Genomic DNA, 26,539 nt, shown 5'->3' on the forward strand with positions numbered 1-26,539 from the left:
GGTATTGCTGGATAAGTCTGCATTTATTGCTCATTCTTAACTACCCAGAGTGTAGTCAAGCATCATCCATATTGTTTAGGGTCTGAATTTGCATGTAAGCCAAACCAGGTGAGGATCTTTCCCTAAAGGACATTAGTGAGCAAGATGGTGTTTTCCCAACAATCAGCAACAGTTTCTTGGACATCAGTAGACCCTTAACACTAGATACTTTATTAAATTCAAATTTCTCCATCTGCTATGGCAAGATGGCACACGTCAAGAATCTGATGGAATACTCCTCACTTGCCGGGATGGGTGCAGCTCCAACAGCATTCAAGAAGCTTGATACTGTCCAGGACAAAGCAGCCCACTTGATTGGCACCACAACCACAAACATTCACTCCCAACACCAGTGATTCTCAGTAGCAGCAGCATGTACTATCTATAAGATGTACTGCAGAAATTCACCAAAGATTCCCAGGGCAGTACCTGGGTCTCTGGAATAATAGTCTTGTGATAGTACCACAAGGCCAACATCTCCCCTGCTGTTAATGGATCTTGCTGTATTCAACTTAGTTTCTCTGCTTGGTTGTAAAGCTCCTTGGAATGTTCTGAGACTGAAAAGCACCAAATGAGTACAAGTTTACCTACTTTATTGAAAAAATACAATTGAGTTCAAAGGGATATAAGAACATAGTTTGCCCCTCAAGCCTGTTCCACCATTATGTGAGATTATAGCTGATTGTCCAATCTTTTAATGCCATTGGTAAACAAGAACCTATCAACCCAACATTTAACAATGACCAAGTATCATTTTGCCATTTTGTGTAAGTGTGTTCCCCAAACCCCCTGGATCTCCCTACCAGGAAAAATAATTTCTCCCAAACCATCTAGTCTATTCCCTGTAATATTCTCAGAATCTCAAATCGCCTTCTAAAGCTTTCTAAATTTGATGGAATACTAGTTATGTAATCTGTACATGTGTTTTAACTCATGGAGTTGAGGTATCAATCTGGTAAATCCATAACGTGATGTAGGAAGTTGATGGGTGACCTCAAGAAACTGTGGAGAATCATGAAGGGCAGCAATAAGATGAATAGCAAAGGCCTTTTCCTAAGGTGTGAGAGTTCAAAGCTAGGGATCATTTTTTAAGGTGAGAGGAGAAAAATTTAAAAAGGACACAAGAGGAAACATGCTTACACAAAAAGTGGTTAGTGTGTGGAATAAATTGCCAGAAGAAGTGGTGAATGCGGGTACAGTTACAATATTCAAACACATTTAGATAAATACATGAATCGGAAAGGTTTGGAGGGATACGGACCAAACACAGACAGGTAGGACTAGTTTAGTTTGAGAACATAGTTGATGTGGACTATATAGCCCAAAGGGTCTGTTTCCATGCTGAATGACTTTAAGGAATTGTAGGTTTGGAAGGTGCGTCTAATGATCTTTGGTGAATTTCTGCAGTACATCTTATAAATAGTACATGCTGCTGCTACTGAGAATCAGTGGTGATGGAAATGAATGTTTGTGGATGTGGTGCCAATTAAGTGGGCTGCTTTGTCCTGGACAATGTCGAGCTTCTTGAGTGTTGTCGGAGCTGCACCCATCCAAGCGAGTGAGGAGTATTCCATCACGTTCTTGACTTTTGCCTTGTTAACAGTGGACAGGCTTTGGAGATTCAGGAGGTGAGTAACTCACTGCAGTATTGCTAGCCTCTTGCCAACTCTTGAAACCTCTATTAATGTGTCGAGTCCAATTGAGTTTCCAGTCAATGGTAACCTCCAGTACGTTGATAGTGGGGATTCAGTGACAGTAAAACCAGTGAATGTCAGGGTGGGGGTGGGGGTGGTAGTGTTAGATTGTCTTTTACTGGAGATTACAGTTGCCTGGCATTTGTGGTGTGCAAATGTTACTTACCACTTGTCAGCTTAACTACTGTCCAGATTTTGTTGCATTTGAATATTGACTCCTTCAGTATCTGAGGACTTGCGAATTATGATCAACATTGTGAAATAATCGGTGACTATGCCCACTTCTGACATTCTGATGGAGGACGGTCCTTGATGAAGCAGCTAAAGAGGTTTGGGCCTAGATCGCTATCCTGTTCAGAAACTGACCTGTGAAGGAACTGAGGGTTTGATCAGCTGAAAACTTTCAATTTGTTCATTCACTAAATCCTTAATTATAGATACTAGGAATAGCCCAACAACAGATGACAGGTGAAGTGAACTATCATTCCTCTCTCACATTTCCTAAAAGGTGAAATGGTACACACTCTTTTCCAATGTAAAAGAACAGTTCCCGAATTGACAGTGGTCTCACTTCCTTTAAAATTATAACTTAGAAGCCATCTGATATTGGGAATCTATCCCTCTTTTATGATACCAATTTATTCAGGGTGACAATTCTGGATTTTGTGGTTTTAATATCTGTCCTGTATCCTGTGTGAAATCAGTGTCAGCACCATTTGTTATGTATCTCAAATTGTGCCCTAAAGTCTGGTGCTTCTGACAAGCTGAAAAATTCTGGTCTCCAGGGTAGTGATATAAAGTTGTGTCTGATCAAACATTCATTACCTGGGGACGTCCACCATGCTGAAGTCTATCACACCTGTAAATATTAACACAAAGTAATTACTCAATATGTCTGCCATTTCCTAATTTTCATTTTACTATTAGCAGTTTTTCTCACATCCCCAGATGATCTTCTAATTCCCATGCAATATTTTTGAGTTAACCTTGATATTCCTTGTAAGTTTATTTTCATGCTTTTTGTAATATTTCTACATTCTGTTTTACATTCTCATTTGTCAAGATTTGCGTATGTTTTTTCTTGTTTTTTTTCATTGTCTTTGGTCTTTTCTTTCTCAGCATCTTTCCTCTTAGGGAGTTCTAAATTGGTTCTACATCATCTATTATTTTTGAAATACCTCCAACTGATTTCAGATCATATTTGCTACTAACGGATTTGCTAAGTTCACTGATGACAGTTTTGCTTATCGCATTGAAGTCAGCGTAACTGTAACTTAGAAACTGATGAGCTGTTTTGCCTTTATCATTAAATTGAATGATATCACAACATGATCTACATTAGATAAAATATTCACACATCATTAGGCTGTGTTACCTAAATCTGAATGGTTACTTATTACTAAATCTTAAATTAGGAAACTTATCCAAGACACATTAAAGAAATTCACAACCTTTGCAACATTTTTTTTCTTATTGACCTGGAAGATAAAAGATTTTGCTACGTTTGTCTAATCTCTGCTGTTATCTAATCTACCACTTCATAGCTGCTAAGAGGCAACCTATACACAATCTCCACTAGTCTTAAATTACCTTATTTATTAATTCTACCAATAATGCGTCTAATATTTGCTTATCTCTCACTGAAGTGATTTCATCCACAATCAACCACAAAAGCACTTTATCATTAAATTCAAAAAACTTGACGTGTTTGTGAAATTAAAACGACGAAATGTTGAAAAATGTGGTATAATGTTAAGGCCTCACCAACCTCTTTAATCATCTCCCGAATCTCTTACATACAACAGTTTTGGTTATGTTTGCCATTCTCAAACAGCTCAGCCTCTATCCTGAATTTTGTCGCCCTCTATAGGGCGAACTATTTGACGTGGGCTCGCAGCAAAGGAAATAGGATTGAATGCTCCGATAAATTGAGAAAGCTGAAACGCGTCTTCGAACGGCTGAAATGTTCTCCCACAATCGTCTCTTCCCTATTTGTTTGTAAACGGTACAGAAAACGATTCGACGGCAAAGGACCACAACACTTACTTTAAACGACGAGCGCCGGATATTAGAATGAACTCTCGATAATTTTTTGAGGTTAAATTTTCTGCTCATTCCAGTTTCAACAAAGTGCTATTTTGAACAAGTTCTGTCTCCAATTCATATCCACTACAACCTAAGCTGTATATCCTTAAAAAAACCTGCAGGTTTTGATTTTACATTGAACACAATAGCTGATGGTTATGAACCACCCACACGATCTCAGAGCAAGGAAGTTCAACTGCGCCCTCAGTCTTGCGAGTGGCTCCTTATATTCTGTGTATAAATGTATATGCAAACGATCTCGCCTTCTTTTAGAGGTACTGTACTGCAAAGAGTGGAGAAGTGGAATATGTTGAGGTCTCGTATCGCTACTGGATCGTCGAGCGTGATTACGTTTCCTGAACTTGTTGCTGGTGGACTGAAAAGCTCTATTTGAGGGATTCTCCTGTCACGGCTCCGGTTCAGGTTCTTCGTATTTTCTATACATATGTCCATTAACGTGTAGTGGATTGAAGTGATACAGCACCGAAATCTGAATGCATCAGACAAGTGGCCGACTCTTCAGAGAGGTAGGACAACAAACAGTTAAAATATTCTTTTGATAACACCTGGTAAATTTCTGTTTGGCTGTTAAGTTGATGCCCGTGTAGGAGCACAACTGCAATAATAAGACGGTTACGGGTTAAAATGTGTGTGTGTGTGTGTGCATGTGTATGTGAGAGAGTGGAAAACACAAGAGATGGGGAATTCTGCGAAATAAATATTTTGAGACCGGGCAAGGGTACGCCGCGAGGAGTTTTTGTTTTATTTCAACACGATCGCAAAATTACATTGGGTTGCCTCCTTTATCTTTCTAGATGTCAGGCGTGCGGCATCAAGCGTGGTTCTGAATCGGGGAAGCGACCTGTATCTCCCTGTGACACCCTCCCAGCCAGCCAGCCAGGCAGGCAGTAAAGTATCGGAGCGATGGCAGCGGGAGTAGCCGCCTGGCTCCCGTTTGCCCGGGCGGCCGCTATCGGATGGATGCCGGTGGCCAGCCAGCCCATGCCCGCCGCCCCCAGCGAGAGGAAGCGGCCCCAGGACGGGCTGGTCATCCTGAATGTGAGCGGCAGGCGCTTCCAGACGTGGAGGAGCACTTTGGAGAGGTACCCGGACACTTTGCTGGGCAGCTCGGAGAAAGACTTCTTCTACAACGAGGAGATCCGCGAGTATTTCTTCGACCGGGACCCTGACATCTTCAGGAGCATCCTGAATTTTTACCGGACCGGCAAGCTGCACTACCCGAGGCACGAGTGCATCTCGGCTTACGACGAGGAGCTCTCCTTCTTCGGCATCATCCCGGAGATCATCGGCGACTGCTGCTACGAAGAATACAAGGACCGAAAGCGGGAAAACATCGAGCGGATCATGGACGACGCCGAGGACGACATCAGCAGCGAGAACCGGCTGCCGTCCATGACCGCCCGCCAAAAGGTGTGGCGGGCTTTCGAGAACCCGCACACCAGCACCTTGGCACTCGTCTTCTACTACGTGACGGGCTTCTTCATCGCGGTGTCGGTGATGGCCAACGTGGTGGAGACGGTGCCGTGCGGCTCGCTGCCGGGCAGTGTGAAGGAGTTGCCGTGCGGTGAGCGCTACGCCCTGGCCTTCTTCTGCCTGGATACAGCGTGCGTCATGATCTTCACGGTCGAGTACCTGCTCCGCCTCGTGGCGGCCCCCAGCCGTTACCGCTTCGTGCGCAGCGTCATGAGCATCATCGACGTGGTCGCCATCATGCCCTACTACATCGGCCTGGTCATGACCGACAACGAGGATGTCAGCGGCGCCTTCGTCACCCTGCGCGTTTTCCGCGTCTTCAGGATATTCAAGTTCTCCCGCCACTCGCAGGGCCTGCGCATCCTGGGCTACACCCTCAAGAGCTGCGCCTCGGAGCTCGGCTTCCTCCTCTTCTCCCTCACCATGGCCATCATCATCTTCGCCACCGTCATGTTCTACGCCGAGAAGGGCTCCTCCGCCACCAAGTTCACCAGCATCCCGGCCGCCTTCTGGTACACCATCGTCACCATGACCACCCTGGGGTAAGTGCTTCTCTAGGCCACTTGTCTGTTTTCTTTGTTTCATCTCCCCCAATCCCTCTCCTGCTGCGTCTCGTTGTGTTGGGCTGGAGGAGGGGGAATGGATGTCGCCGATTATTGAGTGGTTCCCGCGGGTAGAAGAGGTTGTCAAGTCAGTCTCGAGGACTGGGCAGCCCATACGAAGTGTGTTTGGAGCCAGTCCTTGGTGGTATCGGCCAGTCTTGGACAGAACTTTATGTTCTTGCATTGGAAACCAGTATGGAGAAGGTGTGAAATGAATCACAAATTCTAATTATCTGCTAGCAGTGACAATCCTTATAAGTGTGGCTATAAGGTGAAGAAATCTAAACTTTTGTTAGATTATTTCACTCTGGTTCCTTGACATCATCTTGAAAACATGGAGTCTTTCCCTCCTGTCCTACCCATCTGTACGTAAGGTTTCCCTGCAGAATTGATCTTTGTTCGTAGTTTCACATTGCAACCTAAGTCACCTCTAAATAACCTTTTAGAGTTACAGTAATGTCAGAATTACTGTAACTCTAAAAGATTATTTAGAGATGACTTAAATTTTTCAACCTCACAGCACTGTGTTGCCAGCAAGTTTGAAACTCTACTTAGAAAGGAAGGTGTGAGGTAGCACAGCACTTTTGATATGTTGGTGTATAAAGCTAAAACCAGTTTTTTTAAGCAAAGTAATGTTGTTTTCTTTGAACTCAACAGATGTTGATGATCTGTAAAACATGAGAACACTGGTGTACAAAATGTCAGCCTGTCCCAGTTACCTCTGTTTAGGCTAAGAGGACAGACATCTTCCCAAGTGGATGAAGAGAATCAGACATTTTGGTCAATCATACCTAGTAAAAACATGGCCATGGGAATGAAGGCAACACTAATATCATTTATACCCTCTCCCATTTTACTTAGGAATGCCACACTGCTGGTTGATCTTTCTTTTCCATGTCCAGGACGGCACAGTGGCTCAGTGGTCAGCACTGCTGCCTCAGGGCACAACGGACCTGGGTTTTATTCAGCCTCAGGCAATTGTGTGGAGTTTGCACATTCCCCCTATGGCTGTGTTGGTTTCCTCCAGGTGCTCTGGTTTTCTTTTACAGTCCAAAAATTGGCCATTCTAAATTGCCCATAGTGTCCAGGGATGTGCAAGCTACATGGATTGGCCATGGGAAGTGCAGGGTTACAGGATAGGATAGGGGGGTGGGTCTGGGTGGGATGTTTTTTGGTGGATCAGTGTGGACTTGATGGGCTGAATGACCTGTTTCCACACTGTAATGACTCTATGATTCTATCTGCTCATGTTCTCTTTTCCTTCCTCCTTTTGCTCCTCAAATCTCACTACATTTAAGTCTGTTGCCTCTTCATCTTTCCAGCTGGCAGCACGCCTTCCTTTTCTACTTCTTAGCCGTCCCATCCCCTTTTTCCAAATGGTACCTTTCTTCGTTTTCTTTAAATGTGACTGTACAATTTCAAGCACTTCTGAATTATTTTCTTTTGATGTTCCCACATTGCATTTTCTTATTCTCGGGCTGTGAAATTAATTTATACAGACTGGAAGAGACAGGTGTTAATAGGCCTGGCGCTGAGGTGATGTCTTACACAAACTTTGCAGCAAAGATTCTAGTGATAATTAGGACAGGCGACAATTGGAGTGCAAATAAATGAGATTCCACTATAGTTCAGTGCACATATTGCATTAAGCCTGTTTGCGAGCAATAGTTATAAACTTGGATTTCTGTTTTGTAAACAAAGTACTTGTGCAGTTATAACGTTTAAAAAGAACAGTAGAAAGTTTACAAAACATGACCCAGCTTAGATCAAACATGCACATATTTTGATTGAAATGATTCTGCTGTTATGGTTTGGGAAGCTTAAAATGTAGCTTTAGTACATGGCACATCCAACAAAATATTGGATGGTAGGGGCCATGTATGTGAGGATAGACTTGATTAGATTTCAAAGATAAGCTCCACAGCAGTCTTGACTCGGAAACCATTGGGAAGCAATGAAAAGTGAATATTTCAATGAAGTTATCTAATCAATATGATTGTAACTTTTAAAAGTCTTATTCATTAAATTCATTAGTATTTTTCAGAGGGAGGTAGAGATAACATTATTACTTAAAACAAAATATATTATGTATGCATATTACATTTGTTGTACTGAATTTTGTACAGTTGACTATTCACACATGCAGGTATTCTCAGGTATTTAAAAGGAACAGATTACAATAAACATGGGTCCATTAAAGATAAAAAAAGGAGAAATGGAAACATTATAATTTATGGAGTAATAGAATGGTTACAGAACATAAAGAAGCCATTTGACCTCTCATTCAATGCTGTCTCTTTGGTAATTAACAACTCCCTCACCTTTACTAATAACACTGAAGTCATAGAGATGTACTTCTAGGAAACAGACCCTTCGGTCTCGCTCATCCCTGCTGACCAGATATCTGAAATAAATGTAGACCCATTTACCAGCATTTGGCCCATATCCCTCTAAACCCTTCCTATTCATATACCCATCCAGATACCTTTTAAATGTTGTAATTCTACAAGTCTCTACCACTTTGTCTGGCAGTTCATTCCATACTCACATCACCATCTGCATGAAAAAGTTGCCCCTTAGATCCCTTTTAAGTCTTTTCCCTCTCACCTTGAACTACATCCTTTAGGTTTGCACTTTTATCACACTGGGGAAAACACCTTGTCTATTTACCCTATCCATACCCAGTGTTATAAACTTTATAAGGCCACCCCTCAGCCTCTGACACTCCAGGGTAAATAGCCCGAGTCTATTCACCCTCTCCCTATAGCTCAAACTATCCAACCCTAGTAACGTGTTTTTATTTTGGCTTGATTGAATCAGAAGAGTGATTGCACCTGACTCTCCACATTCTGAGGTAGTGCTGTAGAACTTAAGCACCTGCTACTACTAAAAAGTAATTCTTATGCTACCGTTAATTCTTTTGCCAGGCACCTTAACTCTGTGCCCTCTATTTATTGCCAGTTCTGGCAGTGGGAACACTTCCTGTCTATCTCCTGTCTACGTTGTTTATAACCTTGAGCAATTTTATCAAATTTTCTCTCTGCCTTCTCTTTAAGGAGAATAACCCCAGAGTCTTGATCTATCTATGTAACTGAAGTCACTTGTCCCTGGAATTACTTTCTCAGAGTTCACTGCATCTTCTCTGAATCCATTGCATTCTTCCTAAACTGCACTGCACAGATCTGGAAACAGCATTCCAGTTAAAGCTGAACTAGAATTTTATGTCTTTCATCATAACTTAATTTCTTTTGCACTGTGTACCTCAGTTTATGAAGTCCAGAATTCCTTACGTTTTTTAGTCATGTTCCTCACCTCAATGATTTGTGCATGTATATCCTCAGGTCTTTCTATTCTTGTGCCTTCTTTTAAATTGTGCTTCTATTTTGTATAGCCTTTACTTCTTTTTACAAATTTGCATCACTTCACACCTATGTCTACTAAATTTAATCTACTATGGGCCCAACCATGCTATTAGCCTGTCTACATCCTCTTGCATTCTGAAATTTCTCCTCACAATTCACAATATTTCCAAGTTTTATCATTTTTACATTTTGAAATTGTGCTGTGTACACCCACATTTGCAGAGTATGTTTCTATTCTTAAAAGAAAGCAGTTGCTGTGGTATCAAACCTTGCGTAACTTTATTACATGCCTTCCTCCAATGCCTTTTTATGAACCTTCATCACTACTTTCTGTTTTCTGTCATCCCACCAGCTTTATATCCCTCCTGCCGCTATCCCTTTTTTTTCCCTGGTTGGCAGCAAATGCATCTCTGCTATTCACAAAAGGAGAGAGATGACTGGGAACTAAGGGACAGTTAGCTTTACATCAGTAATCGGGACAGTGCTTGAATCTATTCATAAGAACGTGGTAACAAGACGTATAAATAAATTACAGCCTGTAAATTATAACAATGTATAATAATATGACCTGATTTGAATGTTTAGCAAGTGTATTAGAGTTTTTTGAGTTTGTAACTTACAGGGCGGTTAAGGGAGGAATGGTTGAAGTATTTGAATTTTTTCAAGCAGTACATTACAATAAAGTGCCATGTTTTCTAGCAAAGTAGAAATGTTTTTAAATGTTGAAAAGCTGTATAATGTTGGTATTTGGAGGAGTCTGAGTGGCTTTGCACCCAAATATTGACATCTAGTTGAGCAAATAGTTAAGGAAGCAAATGGTTTGTTGGCCATACTTACAAATATGATTGAATACAAAAGCATACTAATTATGAACAAAAGAAAACGCTGGAGCCAACTCTGCCACTGAGTAAAATAATAGGTGATCATCATGTGGCACAATTCCTCATGCCTGCCTACTCCTCATGACCTTTCTTGTTAATCAAAGATCTGTCTACCTATGTCAGAAAAAGACAATAATGGAGAAGTCTGACTGCAATTTTATAGGACTATGTTGAGACCACACCTTCAATGCCTTATACAGTTTTGATTTCCATACCTAAAGAGGCACATATTTATCTGGGAGAGAGCTCAACAAAGGTCATGAGACAGATTTTTAGGATGTGAGGATTGCCCTATAAGGAATGATTCAGTTGACTGAACCTGTATACCCTTAAGTTTAAAGGAATGGCAGGTGATCTTATTGAAATATGCATAATTTTAAGAACCATGAGATGGTAAAAATGAGTACAATATTTACTATAGCTGGGAGCCTGAAACTGGTGGTCACTGAATCTTGTTAATGGATTCCCCATTTAGGACTATGATGAGGCAAAACTTCATCACTCAAATAATTGAGAACCTTTGAAATTGTCTACAGTGAAGAAGCTGTATGGCTCAGATGTTGAACTGATGGAAATCTTAATCTTTGGCGATTAAGAAAATCAAGGGATGTGAATAAGTGCAGGAAAACTTAGCTGAGTTCAAAGGTCATCCATCACCTGGCTGATTTGGGAAACAGGTTTGAGGAGCTGAACAGACTACTCCTGCTTCTATTTCTTGTATTCTAAGGTTTATACTGATGTTTCAGTACATGAGTGACAGTGCTGTAGATCTCACGTAAGGGACCATTCTACGTGTGGAAGTCTACAAGTTGGATGACAATTTCTCATGGGGTTCTCGTGACTGAGTCAGCCCCTCCCATGATTGAATGTATATTTTCCAGCATTGTCACTGAATAGTGATCAGATTTGGAAAATCCGAATGATTTTCATGGTCTGTGGTCAATTCGTATTTGTACCAAAATATATCTCCCAGAATAATTTCTTTAATAGAGTATGTCAGATATACAAAGCGATTTATCAGATTTTTCGGTACTTCCATGCATAATTTTCTCTAATGTAATGACATGAGAAAAATAAACTTTGTTATCAGCAAGTATTGTGAACTTCAGAAAGTTTACCTAGCCTGTTACCTAGGTAATGGTGCATAGTTTGACATATCGGTTACCTATGTAGCCACAGAATGATACGTATTTCAAGATTGCCATCAAGAGATGGCAAAACATGGCAGTTCTAACTGTCACTTTTGACTTAGGTGAGTCATTGATTTGTATTTGTTCATTTGCAAAAGAAGGTATAAGCAGTGAGTGATCTTCCATGCTTTGCATTTATTTGGTCTCTAGAATGGTTGAGCATAGCAAAATATACCAGTCTCTTAGCTCATTCAGACCATGACAGAATAAATAGATTCCGTAGGTGAGAAAATGCAGTCCAGGGAGGCTTATTGAACTGTTCGCTGTCTGTGGTATTCAACATGGTAGGCATACAGGTAAAATGTTGAATTATTAACAGTTGTTTAAAATGGACAAGATGGAATGGTTGAAATGTTCACTTCTATTGTTTCACTATATGTAAGAGTTTAAAAATGACCCAAAGCTATGCCATTATTAATAATAGATAGTTGAAGTGCTTTAGTATTAACTCGTGTTTATTATTAGATTGTTGTACCATCTTATATTTTGACTGTTCCCAAGTTTCTTATTGAAAATTGAAGTATAAATCGTCACTACTTTTTCTGGCTTATGGTAATTAAATATAACGTATTTCTGTTTAATATGCAGTACTGCATCTGGCTTTGCTCAGAATGTGAATCCAATCGGTCACATAGTTCTTCCTTTTTGCAGCTGTGAATCAATGAAAAGAATACCTTTATGTTTTTCTAGTAGCAGTAAGTTTTACTGTCCTGGACCGGTGCACCGAATCTCGTGATAGTTTGTTAGGAAGCAAAATGTGTTGTTAGTATGTATTGGCTGTACAATAATAACAATAACAAATGAATAAATGGTAATGTTTAGTCGTAGTATGCGTTTGGATCTGCCAAATTCATGCTGTTTCACTGAAAATGTTAATGTCATGATTCTGTTGTCATAAGTAAAAACCTGGTTACCTTTGTAATTCTGTGTTACTGGTTCAAGTAGTTATCCACAATGCTAAAATGAAGCTCACATTGAGAAATCGTCAATAAAAATTGCAAGAAGTTAATGTGAGAGATAATGGGAACAGCAGATGCTGGAGAATTCCAAGATAATAAAATGTGAGGCTGGATGAACACAGCAGGCCAAGCAGCATCTCAGGAGCACAAAAGCTGACGTTTCGGGCCTAGACCCTTCATCAGAGATTCTCTGATGAAGGGTCTAGGCCTGAAACATCAGCTTTTGTGCTCCTGAGATGCTGCTTGGCCTGCTGTGTTCATCCAGCCTCACATTTTATTACCTAAGAAGTTAATGTGAGTTGTTTTACAACAAGATAAAATTAAGACTTCACTGTTATAAAGTGAAAACCAGTGAATATCATCAAAGCATTCACTATTTCTGTCCAAACATCTGCCCAGATTTTCAGGTTGCAATATGTCAATGGGAAAGGAATCCAATTACTCTTCAAGACTGAGGCAAAACCAAATAGATAGATACTGTGCATGCTTTTGAAAGTGGACACTGTGACAATTTTGTAGTTTATTCCATTAATGAATTGTAGTTCTGAAACATATCTCACTTTACTTATTTTTTGAAAAGATAATAGCAAAGAACTGTTATCTTTATGTCAAAAATAATACGACAAAGTTACCACGTGCATGGAGAAATCACAGATTTATATTTCTATAAGCATATTTTGAATGTGTCAACTTTTTTTCTCTACAAAAATTGGTAAATAAAGTAGACTGAGATACCATTCTAAATTATCGAATCTAAAATTGTGACTTGGCTGTTCAACTTAGCAAGTTTGGAACCTTTGCCATTACTAAGAGGATGGATACAGGGATGCTGTTTCTCTACAGTAGGTATTTAGTCAAAATCAAAGTTTACAATTGATGTGAAGCACACCATGCTTGAGTCTGTTCATTGTGTTGTTCTCCTAACAATGACATATTTATTCCAATCTAGATGTTGTTTCTCACATTTGTGCAAAGTTTGTTTCACTGAAAATTTTAGTGGCTCTAAGCATACACTAAGTAAACACCATGTTATCTAATCTTGCACTTAATAAATCCTGTTGTTGGAATGAGAATTTCCCCAGCTATAGAAGTCCAGCAGGAAATGAGTTTGAACTTTCTCAGCCCCATTATTAATAGGTCTAGGCCATAACACAAAATTCCAAAGATTCTTCATACACTGAGAACCTTGTCCAGGGAAAGAAATAAAATAGGTCCAGTGGAATAGGTGAAAAATCACTGATATAATGATGTTTTCTGTATGATGTTTAGGTAGAAAAAATGCTTTTGGGCCAGAGACGATAAAGGTTCATGTGGCTGTTCCTGATTAGCCTGAAAATGTTTGAAGATAACACTGACATAAAGATTGTTCAATTCCCACCATAGACTTTCTGAACCTTGATGAAAACAACAATTCAGAATGTAAACATGTAGCCAGTGTGTCTTCATTTTTCTGTTTATTTGTTGGTCTTCGGTAAGACTTTTCAGAGTGATTTTGAGTGTGACATGTTAAGTGATCAAAATTATTTAAGTGTTAACTTCCTCAGTTTTCCACTCCTGTCTTAGAGTCAAAAGGTTGTAAGCTCAAGTTAAATCCAAGTCCGGGTCTTAGAATTTATGTAGGATTCAAGTGTGTGTTATGCACGTACTTGTTATGCACTGTTATAGGTGGCTTAGCGGAAGCCGGGTCCAGATGATAATGTTTCATTCATTTTTATGCAGCTGTGAGGAACAAATGTTAAATAATGAAAGAAAACAGTAAGGTGAAACTATTTTTGGCAGATGCCAGGGAAATAGTATTGTATAAAAAGCAGCATAAAGATGCCTGTATGTAAAACATTTTAAAATAATTCACCAAATGAATAAAAACAACAAAGACAATTTGTTTTGTCTAAATTTTAACTGTAAAGGAACAGCTCTTACATTTATAACTCTTAATTACTTGAACAAGATAAGTTTCTTCCTCCTCCTTTGAACAGTAGCCATAACTAGGTTCATGTTCCTGCTACCTTATTTAATAATTTAGCTTGTCTTGATGCCTCCTTAATTTGCTTTGGTTTTAAGACCCTAAGGGTCATTTTAAACTAACCCCACTTTGTAAGAAGCAGATGGAATCAAATTTATCACCCATTCTGCATTTACATTTTTACAGAAATCAGTGGAATTTAAAATTAGGCTGCATGCAGAATAAGTGGAGAAATGATCCTTCAAGTTTCCAACTGAGAAGGTTAACTCACATTTATTCCCTCAACTCTGTCTTCAATTAGTTATCCTGCATTTATACATTGGCTATTTTTACTTATCCACCAGTGGCATTGCTTCTGCTATCGGTCATTATCCATGATATTGATAGACGGTTGTAGCCGACAAGAATTCGTCTTATTTCATGCTGATGATAGTCCTCCATTTATGTATTGTGAGCCGATCTTTGATTCTGACTAGAATATCAGTCAGCCTTTTCTGACCTGCAGTCATACATAATAATTTGTATTATTATGTATCTATTATTGTTTGTATTATCAGCTGCACCAAAGATGTTACCCAGCATGGTAATGAAACATCTGTGAAATAAGAAACCAGCTTGGCGAGCCAACTAACTTCAATAATAATTTGAATTTTGTTTAGGCGTCAATCTCCTTTATCAATGGAATTATGATGGCTAATTGTTTATTTTAGGTAGTTATTATTAGCTTTGATTTTGAGTTGGGGTTAAATAATTCTACCTGCAGGGATTTATTTTAGGGGACTATGGGGCACAGTGGTTAGCACTGCTGTCTCACAGCACCAGGGACCTGGGTTCAATTCCACCCTTGGGCAACCGTCTCTATGGAGTTTGCACGTTCTCCTGTGTCTGTGTGGGTTTCCCGCAGGTGCTCCGATTTGCTCTGACAGTCCAAAGATGTGCAGACTAGGTGGATCGGTAATGCCAAATTGCCTGTAGTATTCAGGGATTGTAGATCAGGTGGGTAAAATGAGGATTGGTCTGGGTGGGATGCTCTGAGGGTTGGTGTAGGCTTGTTGAGATGAAGGACCTGTTTCCACAGTGTAGGGATTCTATGAAATGCGTTGTGTAAGTTAGAAAACACTTTGCACTATGTCTTGATACTAACTTTAAGTGTATGAGTGCACACACTTCCATGAACATCAAATTAATGTATTTTTATTGACTGTGTAATTGTCTAATAATATTCCAGTTACATGGACTGAGATAAGCCAGAGGACTGTCTGATTTCCTTTTCTTCCCCACCCACTTCTGACAATTTGTGAGGCATTCATCAAGCAGATCAACGACAAAGCAATAAAACACAACCAGCACAGTGGTAAGCAGCTTAGTAATTATACAGATGAAGTGAATATATGTGCAGCAGCATCGATGACAAAAGTATTTAAGAGAACAGATTGGCTTGGTGCAGTCACATCTTGGTTGCCTACAAATACCAAATGTGCCTTTCATGCAAGAGTCTAAACTTTTTAGAAACCTTTGAGGAGTGGATAATTTTCTTCCTTACAGTAACTTTCATGCTAACTGATTACAGAGGAAATTAAAATGTCAATGGAACTTACATCAATTTCAAATAGCCTCAGCAAAGCAATAATCAAACTTTAACACCAGTGCAGTACATTACTGAAACAGTTGATGATAGTTGGATCAGAGTAATTTTGAGCCTACTGAAAATTCTGAACAGTTATATTGAAAGCTCTACTTGATCTACAAACTTTACTAGTTTGAAGTCATACAGCTGAAGTTTCTTTTTTATTAATTGTTCAGACTAATTTATTTAAAAATATCAATATAGAACTCTGATATGTGGAAGCGTTATACATTAGTCTCACTCAATTTCTGTTGTAGATAGGCATTGCAGTATGCAAAATATATTCTCTATGCATGATATTATGTTAATGTAATCTTCTGAATGCATATATCAGGCATGCATACAATTACAGAAGACAGGAAAAAGATTCTATTGGAAATGTCAAAAGCTAAAATAATCCTACAGTGAATATAAACAGTATTTAGAATTGTATCAAAAATATTACATTAAGATTGAAGGTTCCAAAAAATTATCTCTGTAAGCATGAATAGCCATGATATTGAAGAGTCATAACAATGTATGTAACAGAACTAAGAACTGAAAATGAAAGAATAAGGTTTGGGATGTGGGTATGAGGGTTGTAAGCATTCATTGGTTGGGATTATTCTTTCACTGCACTAAATATTTTGCTGTATTGTACCTCCATGTATTTTGCTAAGGTTATTTTAGCCTCATAAATATGGAAGATCTGGATAATAGTAACTTCTGTGCAAGGAGAAAAACACACGGAGGAATTATGACATGAGATGAGAAATGAAGACAGGCTGCCACAGACATGAAGCAAGTGCACTATTAGATTTTTACAGACTTGGTTGGATGTATTGATAATTTAGAAAATATTTGTAAAATGTCTTACATTTTCTTATAATTTTCCCAGTGGTGGAAAGGTATTGAGAATGAAATAAATGGTCAACAGCTATGACTTCTGGATTAACTTTCTTTCCATTATTTCTTCAGGTTGTATGATGACTTTCTTTAGTGTGGTCTAAACTATTTTGAAATTTAATTCACCTTTTTGCATTAGCACAGTTTTAATGTAATGTCCTCTACATACAGTTTTTTGAATTTCTAAACTTTTATCATTTTAGAAATCATGGATCATTCCTGTGATGTTGGTCATGATTTTAAAGCTGACGAAAGCATTTTTACATTTCGTAAATTTCATACCATGTGTGATTCTGTGTTAAATGTTCATGTTTTTCTTTACTTTAGGGCATATGAATTGAAATGTGTAGTAGCTTATTTATTTCCTAATGCTAGCTAGAAATGTGTGCACATTTCTGTCTGGAAATAAGCCCTCCTGCCTGCTGGTTAGGCAAGGAGAAAAAATGTTATCCAGTGCCCACACTTGAAAAAGATGATATTTTTTTGAAAAATCTCAACTTGAAATTTTAGATGAAAAGTTTTAAAACTGTTTAAGTAATGCACTGTTCTTAGAAGAGTTAAAGGAATCTAAGTTTTAAGGACAGTTCTTTTCACCTATATGCCGTTTAATTTTCTATAAACTGCCAAAAAATGTCCCCTTGATCAAATGATGCAACTGAATTTTACATTCTTCCATTAGAGTGAAGGGATGGCCTTTTAGAACTGAGATGAGTAGTAATTTCTTCAGCCAGAGGGTGGCCAATCTTTGGAACCTATTGTTGCACAAGGCCATGGATGCCAAGTTATTGAGTATATTTAAGACAAAGATTGATAGGTTCTTGATTAGTAAGGGGATCAAAGGTACTTGGAAGTGCATGGTAAGAGGGATGAGTCAGCATGGATTTGTGAAAGGAAGATCATGTTTGACAAAGCTGTCTGAATTCTTCAAGGAGGTAATGAGCAAGTTAGAGTGGAAGTAGATAAGATGTTTCTACCATAAAGACAAGTGGATGTGATACTTTTGGATTTCTCGAAGGCCTTTGACAAGGTGCACTACAAGAGGTTGCTAAATAAGATAAGAGCCCAAGGTGTTAAGACACTGTACTGGCATCGATAGAGGATTGACTGACTGACTGGCAGAAGGCAGAGAATGGGGATAAAGGGGTCTTTTTAAGGACGGCGTTTGGTGATTAGCCGAGCTCCACAGGGGTCAGTTTTGGGACCACGACTATTCGCGTTATACATTATTGGTCTGGACGAAGGAACTGAGAGCATTGTTGCAAAGTTTTCAGATGGCACAAGGATAGGTGGAGGGATAGATAGTATTGAGGAAGCAGGGAGGCTACAGAAGAACTTGGGACAGGCCAGCAGAGTGGACAAAGAGGTAGCACATGGAATAAAACGTGTATGTGTGTGTGATTCTGCACTTTGGTAGAAGAATAGAGGCAAAGACTATTTTGTAAAAAGGGAAATCTAAGAATCAAGGCATGTGGGAGTCTTAGTTCAGGATTCTCTTATGGTTAACGCAGGTTCACTTGACAGTCAGAAAAGCAATTGCAATATTGGCAGTCATTTCAAGTGGACTAGAAAACAAGACACGTACAGTTGGGGATGTATAAGGCCTTAGAGAGACTGAAATTGGAATATTGCAAGCAGTTTTGGGCTGTCTATCTAAGGAATGATATGCTGGATTGAAGGGTGTCCAGAGGAGGCTTACAAAAATGATCCTGGGAATGAAGGGCTTTTTATGTGAGGGGCAGTTGAGGGCTCTGGTCTGTACTCAAGGGAAATTAGAAAAATTTTGGGTGGGTGGGCATGGGGGTGGAATCTCATTGAAACTTGCGGAGGACTGAGAAGCCTGGATACAGTCGAAGTAGATGATATGTTTCTACCATAAAGACAAACTTGGATAATGGGATGACACTTTACAACTGTGATGAGGGGCAATTTCTTCGGCTAGATGGTGTTGAATCTGTGGAACCAAGGGTATGGAGACTGAGTCATTGAGTGCATTTAAGATGGAGATTGATAAGTTCATGATTAGTAAGGGGATCAAAGGTTCCAGGGAGAAGGCAGGAGAATGGGGTTGAAAAACATATCAAATGTGATCAAATGGCAGAGCAGACCTGATGGGCTGAATGACCTATTTCCGCTCCTACATCTCATGGTCTTGCAGTCTTATTTTATGGTTCACAACAATAAACCCACCTCCACATAAATTATGAGAACAGCTTACTTAGTATTACATAAATTTACATGACAAGAACAGGTTATTCTGCCCAGTGATTCCATGCTGATGTTTATGCTACGCACCGCCCTCTGTCCGCTCTGGTTAATCTAATCCTATTGATATAGCGTTCTCTTCATTTCTTCCCCACGTGCTGTTGCTTCTCATTTGTTCCGCAGATGTCAATGAAATCATGACCGGATGGAAGTTCTGCCCTGTTGCTTACCTGCCAATGGATTGAGGATCCAACCTCCATTTGATAACTTCTGTTTTTTAGTGGGTGATTTGAGGCGCAAAATTGTGGCTACAGACATGATTGAAATACATAGCTTTGTTCAGTGTTTTAAAGTAAAGATCCCTCACTGAATTTCGTTCTGTAGGTTCTACCCATAGCATGAACCTTACCCATAAAATCTGGTTATTTGGGAAATCCAGTATCTGGCTTATTGTAGTAAACATCTTCACAGTTAATTGTGGGTTCCACTTGAGCTGATTTTGTTACACTTTTATTCCCTCTTTTTGCAGTTCATTCCATGCATCAGTTGGCTTTACTAGGAAGTTGATTCATTTTTGCAATTTACTTCGGTGATGCTTAGCTTCGATATTCTTTATTTGTGTGATCCGGAAATTGCACCACACCAGTACATGCTGGTCACAGTCCTGAAACGGTCACACAATTAAGCTGAGGGTCCATCATTGCGTTTTTAACGATCTCTAGTATTTTGAAATATGTTAAAACATGTTACACTCTGACTTCTGCTAAAAGCCACTTTGGATATATCTGATTATGTCAGAGGAGACTTGCCTTCATTGCCACCTCATCACAGGATATGCTGCTATTGAATCATGTGGCCTGCTGAAGAGGAAACTTATACGATTGAAGTGAAGGTTACCACTCCATGAAGCATTCGTGCTGCCTTTCAAAGCACTGTGGGAGGCAATTGCCACATCAAACAGATTAAACTGCACACCAAGCAAGTGACATATGCTATGTTTGTTGGCACCAACAACCTCATCAGGTGTCCTTTGGAAAGCAAACATGAGTTGGACAGGACACAAAGCTATCAATGGGTGGCAGGGTGCTTTCAGGTGCACAATGCTGTTAATGTAACCAACCAATGTCTTTATATCAATGCCATAACCTTTCAGCAGAAAGGGTTTGAGATAACAAGGTTTAGAGCTGGATGAACACAGCAGGCCAAGCAGCATCAGAGGAGCAGGAAGGCTGATGTTTTGGGCCTAGACCCTTGTCTTCCCCCTATAGCAGAGAGGGTTCTCAATTACAGTTGCTATGACACTTCACCACAAAGATTCATTATGCCCAGCAGTGACAGCTATCCCGGCAACAGCAAGTATTGTGTATCATTCTGGAGGAGGTGAAACGCTGGGTGATTTTTTTAATATATTATGCATTACATTGATGTTATATAATGTTATATAGGTATTGCTGCTGAGCCTGTTAAGTCAAAAACCTCAGAATGGTTGCCTCTTTCTATGCTGGCTTGATAAAACCCAGTATGAATAAGCTATATATTGCATATAAAATATACTTAGTCTTCACTTTTCAATAAATATGTATGTTAAAAAAATTCTCATGTTGGTGAATTAATCCATAAATTATGCGGATTAATTTATAGAGTTGCCAGCATTGAATTCAATTGGCAAATAAACACGATATGCACTGCATGTTGAGATCTAACATATTACGTGTAACTGCTTAAATTAAGTACAACTATATTGCCGTTTCTGTAACTACACAGAGCTGTTCATGTGTTCTTGTTTTGTCTGGGATGAGCTGATAACGTTCCATTCCTTGTGGTTGAATGACCACTTTGTGACAAATTTAGTGTAGTAAAGTTTTTAGTAGCGCTCTGATATTTCTGATGTTTGGTTAGTTTATGGAATGTTAATGTTTCTTTACTTGAGTGACAACTGTATTTTTGCCAGTGTTTATATAATCTGTTTCTAATTTCACTCTAAAGCATGCCATTTGATGCTGGAGACTATAAAGACCTCAGAATTCAACACCAGTTTCAATTCTTTAGGTGCCTATTTTGCATCAGACATGGCATATGCACTGGACATTTACAACTCTGGTGCAAGGCATTTTGGGTACCATTTTATTAGGTCAATAATGCGTCTCTGCACTAGAAGAACACAAAGTATGTAGTTCATGATGTCAGTTAGCATGTACAACTGAACTGACTCCAGTTAGGCAATTTTTCAACCCCAACGTTAGCAACTAATAGTCTATCACCTTGCAATGCTGAGCCGCAGAAAGGACCCATCCCCCACTCCCATTAGTGGAGTCGTTAACCACTAACAGATTAGTCGCTGATTGATTTCTGTTGGCGATTGTTTCATTAGTAGAAGTATTAAGTGGCTTGTACTGTCATTTAAATTAGTGAACCTCAAAGGGAACACTGCGGATTCTGCTTCATGCCACATGCACCATGTAAGGTGTAGGTTCTATTACTTCTGGTCTGCAGCAATCCAGGGAAAATAAGCCAAGGAAATCAGGAGGAGAACTAGCTGCTCAAGGATGGAGGAGGAGTGGAAGGGCTTTCAGCAGGATCCCATGTCGTCCAGGAATTTCAAAGAATACCTGAATCTCATGCGGAACAGCGTGTTAAACATTTCAGAGCACACTGTGAATGACACAGCTAATGGCTGTGAAGGTGACCAGGGCATGAGCCTCTTTGTTCGGGCTCCTTTCAGATGGAGAATTACTGGTAGCTCAATTATGGAGTTACAATGGTTGGAAGATGGGCTGTGCTCTCTGAAGAAGGGAAAGTACATTTGTGCTCTACGGAGCCAGGATGGAACCTCAGCAGTTCGAGTATTCTGTTCAAAGGCAATGCTGGACAGCTTTGAGACTCACTGAGCCCTTTAAACATTGATCTGTATCAGTCCAAGATTTCTTTGCAACACTCCAGATATTGAGTGACAACTGTTTGTGCTGTGAGCTTTGTTATTACCTCCCAGATCCTGAGACTAGGAAGGGAATATAGTTGAAATTTGGCAATGTCTCCACTGCAGGTTATGAAAAACAGAATTGTTGGTGGTAAAATTACTCCAGTCACTCACAGGGGAAAACATCAGCTAATGTTATCATTTAAGCTATCATTAATTCTCTTTTATGCTCTCAGGAAATCTGTAAGTCTATAGTTCTGACTTTTGCCTATGCTATTACTGGAACCTGACGCAGAAAAAAAAACAAGAGTTAATCTGTGTGATTAGAATAATTATAATAAGCTTGTACTCTGCGCTATAGACTATTAGCGATTAATCACTTTACATCTGTGCAGTTAGAATGAATCATAAGATCCTTGTGCACTCTTGTCTGCACAATGCATGACATTTCCACATATTTCAGTTGTATTTTCCTTCTAGACTGAGAATTTTAGCAGTGATGAGTAATTGGCTGTAATGAGAAAAAGCAAAATCCTCGAGTAATAAAGTTGCATGCAAGTTTCACTTTTATAGAAAAATAATAAATGACAAGAAATCATAATCTTAAACTAGTCAGGCTATTCAGATGATACGATTTTTTTGAGAGTGTAGCTAGAAAGCTTAATTGAATGGCAAAAAATACATTAACTAGTAATTACAAGCTCATTTGATTTGCTTTTTTGGACATTGAACTGCTTATTCCTCTCAAGATCCGTAATTCTGGAGCGAATGAAAGTCATTCTCAGTTTTGAGGGACTGCCTAAGCTGAACCTATAAGAGGATTGTTCTCCTATTTCTCTTTTGCAACTGGATCCATTAGTTGTAATGAATGTGGGTTAGTTAATAGCAAAGGCTATCACCGATACATGAGTAATAGCTCAAAGGTTAATTGCTTTGTCAGAAATGGGAAACGTGTAATCGTAAGAAGAGAGAATGAGTATAAGATGCCCAAAAACCTGCGTTGAATATCCTTTGTAAGCATTAGAATTAGATTGCCATCTCAATTACGTGGTTGGATCTTGGGTTGCTTCAATTTGCGTGGTGGTTCTGGCTGCTTCTGGTGGGTTTCTAGAAAATTGCTAAGAAAACTGGGCACTTAATCTGTGGGAATTGAGCAGGAACCGGACAGTAAACCTTTTCACAACAGTTGTTTGCAGGTTCCCTTATGGTTCTCAGAACGTCTTTGCAACAAAATCACAATCAAAGACAGTCAACTACAGCATGCTTAACCTTTATAATAACATGCAGTGACTGCCAGCAAGTATCATGTGATCATCTCTCACATGGTCATGTTCTGTGATTAAACCTTCATGAATATGTTTCCTGAATATTAGCCAGTGGAGTCTAGACTGAAGGGGCTTAAATATATCTGCAAAGAGATCAGCTTATTGGAATAAATATCTTTCCAGAAGCACGGAAGAATGTAGAACTTGCCCCTGCAATGAATTTAAGAGGAAATTGATGCATATATGAGGAACGAGGGAGTAGAAGGATGAGGGGAAAGAATGGGAACTGGTAATTAGAGTACAAAAAGACTTGTGTGCCTTGTCTTTTAAAGAAGTTACAATGTTTTCTTCAAGTACTTTCAGGTCAAAGTTAAAGGTCATCACATGGGATACACATTTGGGTGAATGACCTCTGTCTCTGCACAGTCTATGGAGTTTTTTTAGAACTCTCCAGAATTCTACTGATAAGTTACCTGGTTGTTGCGGGTAGGGGTGTAGAATTTCCTGTCTTTTACAGAAGAATAATATTGCAGCAGTAACAAAATAAGCACAGCATTGACTTTTTAAAAACACAATATAGTAACAATGAATAGTTGTGACAAACAACATAATATGACCATGATGGTCATGAAATCCAATCACTTTGCCATGTGGATGGTAAATACCTAAGCTGTTACTGTAAGTTCACCTCAGCTGTAATCATTGTCCTTTGTAATGCACCTATCTAGATTCTAATCCAAATGGGAAGAGCAGTTTCACAACTATAAGTCAATAGAAACATTTTTAAGTGGATTTATATTTTTATGCTGAAGTGAATTGTTGTTTGCAGTAGAAACAGTGCCACTTTCATTTCGGTGATTCCAGATAGTGAAAATTAACTGTACTGTACAATGAACAGGCAGTTCACATCTGGCAGATCATTGCATAGATGATCAAGACAGATAGATACTCCAGTCATTGGATCAACTTAAACCAGCCAAACAGTGGGCAAAGGCAATCAGGGACTTGCCCAGTATCAGAGATGTAAACCTTCTTGGTATCCTTATTTGTGTTGCCTAGGTGAACCACTGTAGGTGGGCAGCATTAATTAGCTCACCATTTAGAGGATGGAGTTTTAAGCAAACCCAATGCCCAATTTATATAACCATTAACCTCCTAAAATGATACTGCATTAAATTTGGAAAAGTTTCTGTGATAGGCTTATGTCATGATGCAGCTGTGGAGCTCCTGGGACTTGATTTGAAGGTCTGCATACTGCTTTCAAGTACATTGCAGAAAGGCCAAAATCAGATTTCTTTTGAGGTTGAACTTAGCATTTCTGCTTTCCGCAATAGAATTTGAAACCCAGATTGCCTTCCAGTGAGCCGTGGGAAACTTTTTTCCAGGAGTTCCTGTTTCACTCACTTTTTCTGAGTACTTTGTCAAATGCAGAGGCTCACAATGCCTTGGCAATACATAATTCCAAAGTATGTATTTGAACCAATGAATAAATAATAAAATGTAAGTAGCCATCAAATCTTCAGAAATCACTTTAGTTGAAGTCTGTATCTGGAACAGTGGCAATCCTTTATGTTTAATTAATGCAACTGAGTCCTTTTAATATTAATTTGGAATCTGCCAAGCAAGTTTGGGTGTTCTTTTTATTTTAATTCACTTGTGGTACCTGGATATTGCTGACTGGCCAACATTTTATTACCTGTCCCTAATTGACCTTGAGAATCTGATGGTGAGTTGGCTTCTTGATCTCATAAGATGAATTAAACTCCAGCACAATTCTCTCGTAGCATGCAGATGTAAATTCTTCAGCAGCTAGAAGCCTAAAATATAGAGAGATACAGTTAAGATTTCAAGTTACAAATGCTGCGACAATAGATAATTCACTTGAAATGTTAACTCTTCATCGCTCCAGAACTGCTGTCTGACCAGTGGAATACTTTCAGTTGGTCCAGAGAGAGGAGGGTAACTTCTTCAGGTTAGGCATCCCTGGAAGAGGCTTCGCAGTGAGGTTAAAATTGTATCAGAGATAATGGGAACAGCAGATGCTGGAGAGTCCAAGATAACAACGTGTGAAGCTGGATGAACACAGCAGGCCAAGCAGCATCTCAGGAGCACAAAAGCTGACGTTTCGGGCCTCGACCCTTCATCAGAGAGGGGGATGGGGAGAGGGTTCTGGAATAAATAGGGAGAGAGGGGGAGGCGGACCGAAGATGGAGAGAAAAGAAGATAGGTGGAGAGGAGAGTATAGGTGGGGAGGGAGGGAGGGGATAGGTCAGTCCAGGGAAGACAGACAGGTCAAGGAGGCGGGATGAGGTAGTAGGTAGGAAATGGAGGTGCGGCTTGAGGTGGGAGGAAGGGATGGGTGAGAGGAAGAACAGGTTAGGGAGGCAGAGACAGGCTGGGCTGGTTTTGGGATGCAGTGGGGGGAGGGGATGTGCTGGGCTAGTTTTGTGATGCGGTGGAGGGAGGGGAAGAACTGGGCTGGTTTTGGTATGCAGTGGGGGAAGGGGAGATTTTGAAGCTTGTGAAGTCCACATTGATACCATTGAGCTGTAGGGTTCCCAAGCGGAATATGAGTTGCTGTTCCTGCAACCTTCAGGTGGCATTCATTGTGGCACTGCAGGACGCCCACGATGGACATGTCGTCTGAGGAATGGGGGAGGAGTAAAAATGGTTCGCGGCTGGGAGGTGCAGTTGTTTATTGCGAACCGAGCGGAGGTGTTCTGCAAAGTGGTCCCCAAGCCTCCACTTACTTTCCCCAATGTAGAGGAAGCCACACCGGGTACAATGGATACAGTATACAGGTGAACATCTGCTTAATATGGAAAGTCATCTTGGGGCCTGGGATGGGGTTGAGGGAGGAGGTGTGGTGGCAAGTGTAGCACTTCCTGCGGTTGCAGGGGAATGTGCCGGGTGTGGTGGTGTTGGAGGGGAGTGTGGAGCCGACAAGGGAGTCACGGAGAGAGTGGTCTCTCTGGAAGGCAGACAAGGGTGGGGATGTAAAAACGGCTTGGGTGGCGGGGTCACTTCCGGAGGTTGGTGGGGTGGTACATGAGAACAAGGGGGATCCTCTTGAGGCGGTTGTGGCGGGGGCGGAGTGTGAGGGATGTGTTGCGGGAAATGCGACCCCACCACCCAAGCCACTCTCCTCTCCACGTATCTTCTTTTCTCTCTATCTTCAGTCCGCCTCCCCCTCTCTCCCTATTTATTCCAGAACCCTCACCCCATCCCCCTCTCTGATGAAGGGTCTAGGCCTGAAACGCCAGCTTTTGTGCTCCTGAGATGCTGCTTGGCCTGCTGTGTTCATCCAGCTTCACACTTTGTTACCAAGAATTGGTAATTTGGTTAATTGAGCTTGCTGTACATTGAAATGCCAT

At 40.0% G+C, this 26,539-nt stretch overlaps 1 protein-coding gene across 2 annotated transcripts in view; it reads left to right on the forward strand.

The window, feature by feature from the left end:
* The first annotated feature begins 3,620 nt into the window (after nucleotides 1-3,620).
* The window catches only part of kcnd2 (potassium voltage-gated channel, Shal-related subfamily, member 2), a 456,602-nt gene continuing 433,683 nt past the window's right edge, over nucleotides 3,621-26,539 (forward strand). Inside the window, exons 1-2 of one of the 2 annotated variants that reach the window (XM_048549400.2) lie at nucleotides 3,621-4,345; nucleotides 4,634-5,854. In XM_048549400.2, coding sequence (XP_048405357.1) covers nucleotides 4,743-5,854 — 1,112 coding nt within the window. In that variant the 5' untranslated portion in view covers nucleotides 3,621-4,345; nucleotides 4,634-4,742. The remainder of the gene's footprint in view (nucleotides 4,346-4,633; nucleotides 5,855-26,539) is intronic. The other variant, XM_048549403.2, reaches the window with a different exon arrangement.

The sequence above is a fragment of the Stegostoma tigrinum genome, chromosome 18 (assembly GCF_030684315.1).
Source record: "Stegostoma tigrinum isolate sSteTig4 chromosome 18, sSteTig4.hap1, whole genome shotgun sequence".
Classification (NCBI taxonomy): domain Eukaryota; kingdom Metazoa; phylum Chordata; class Chondrichthyes; order Orectolobiformes; family Stegostomatidae; genus Stegostoma; species Stegostoma tigrinum.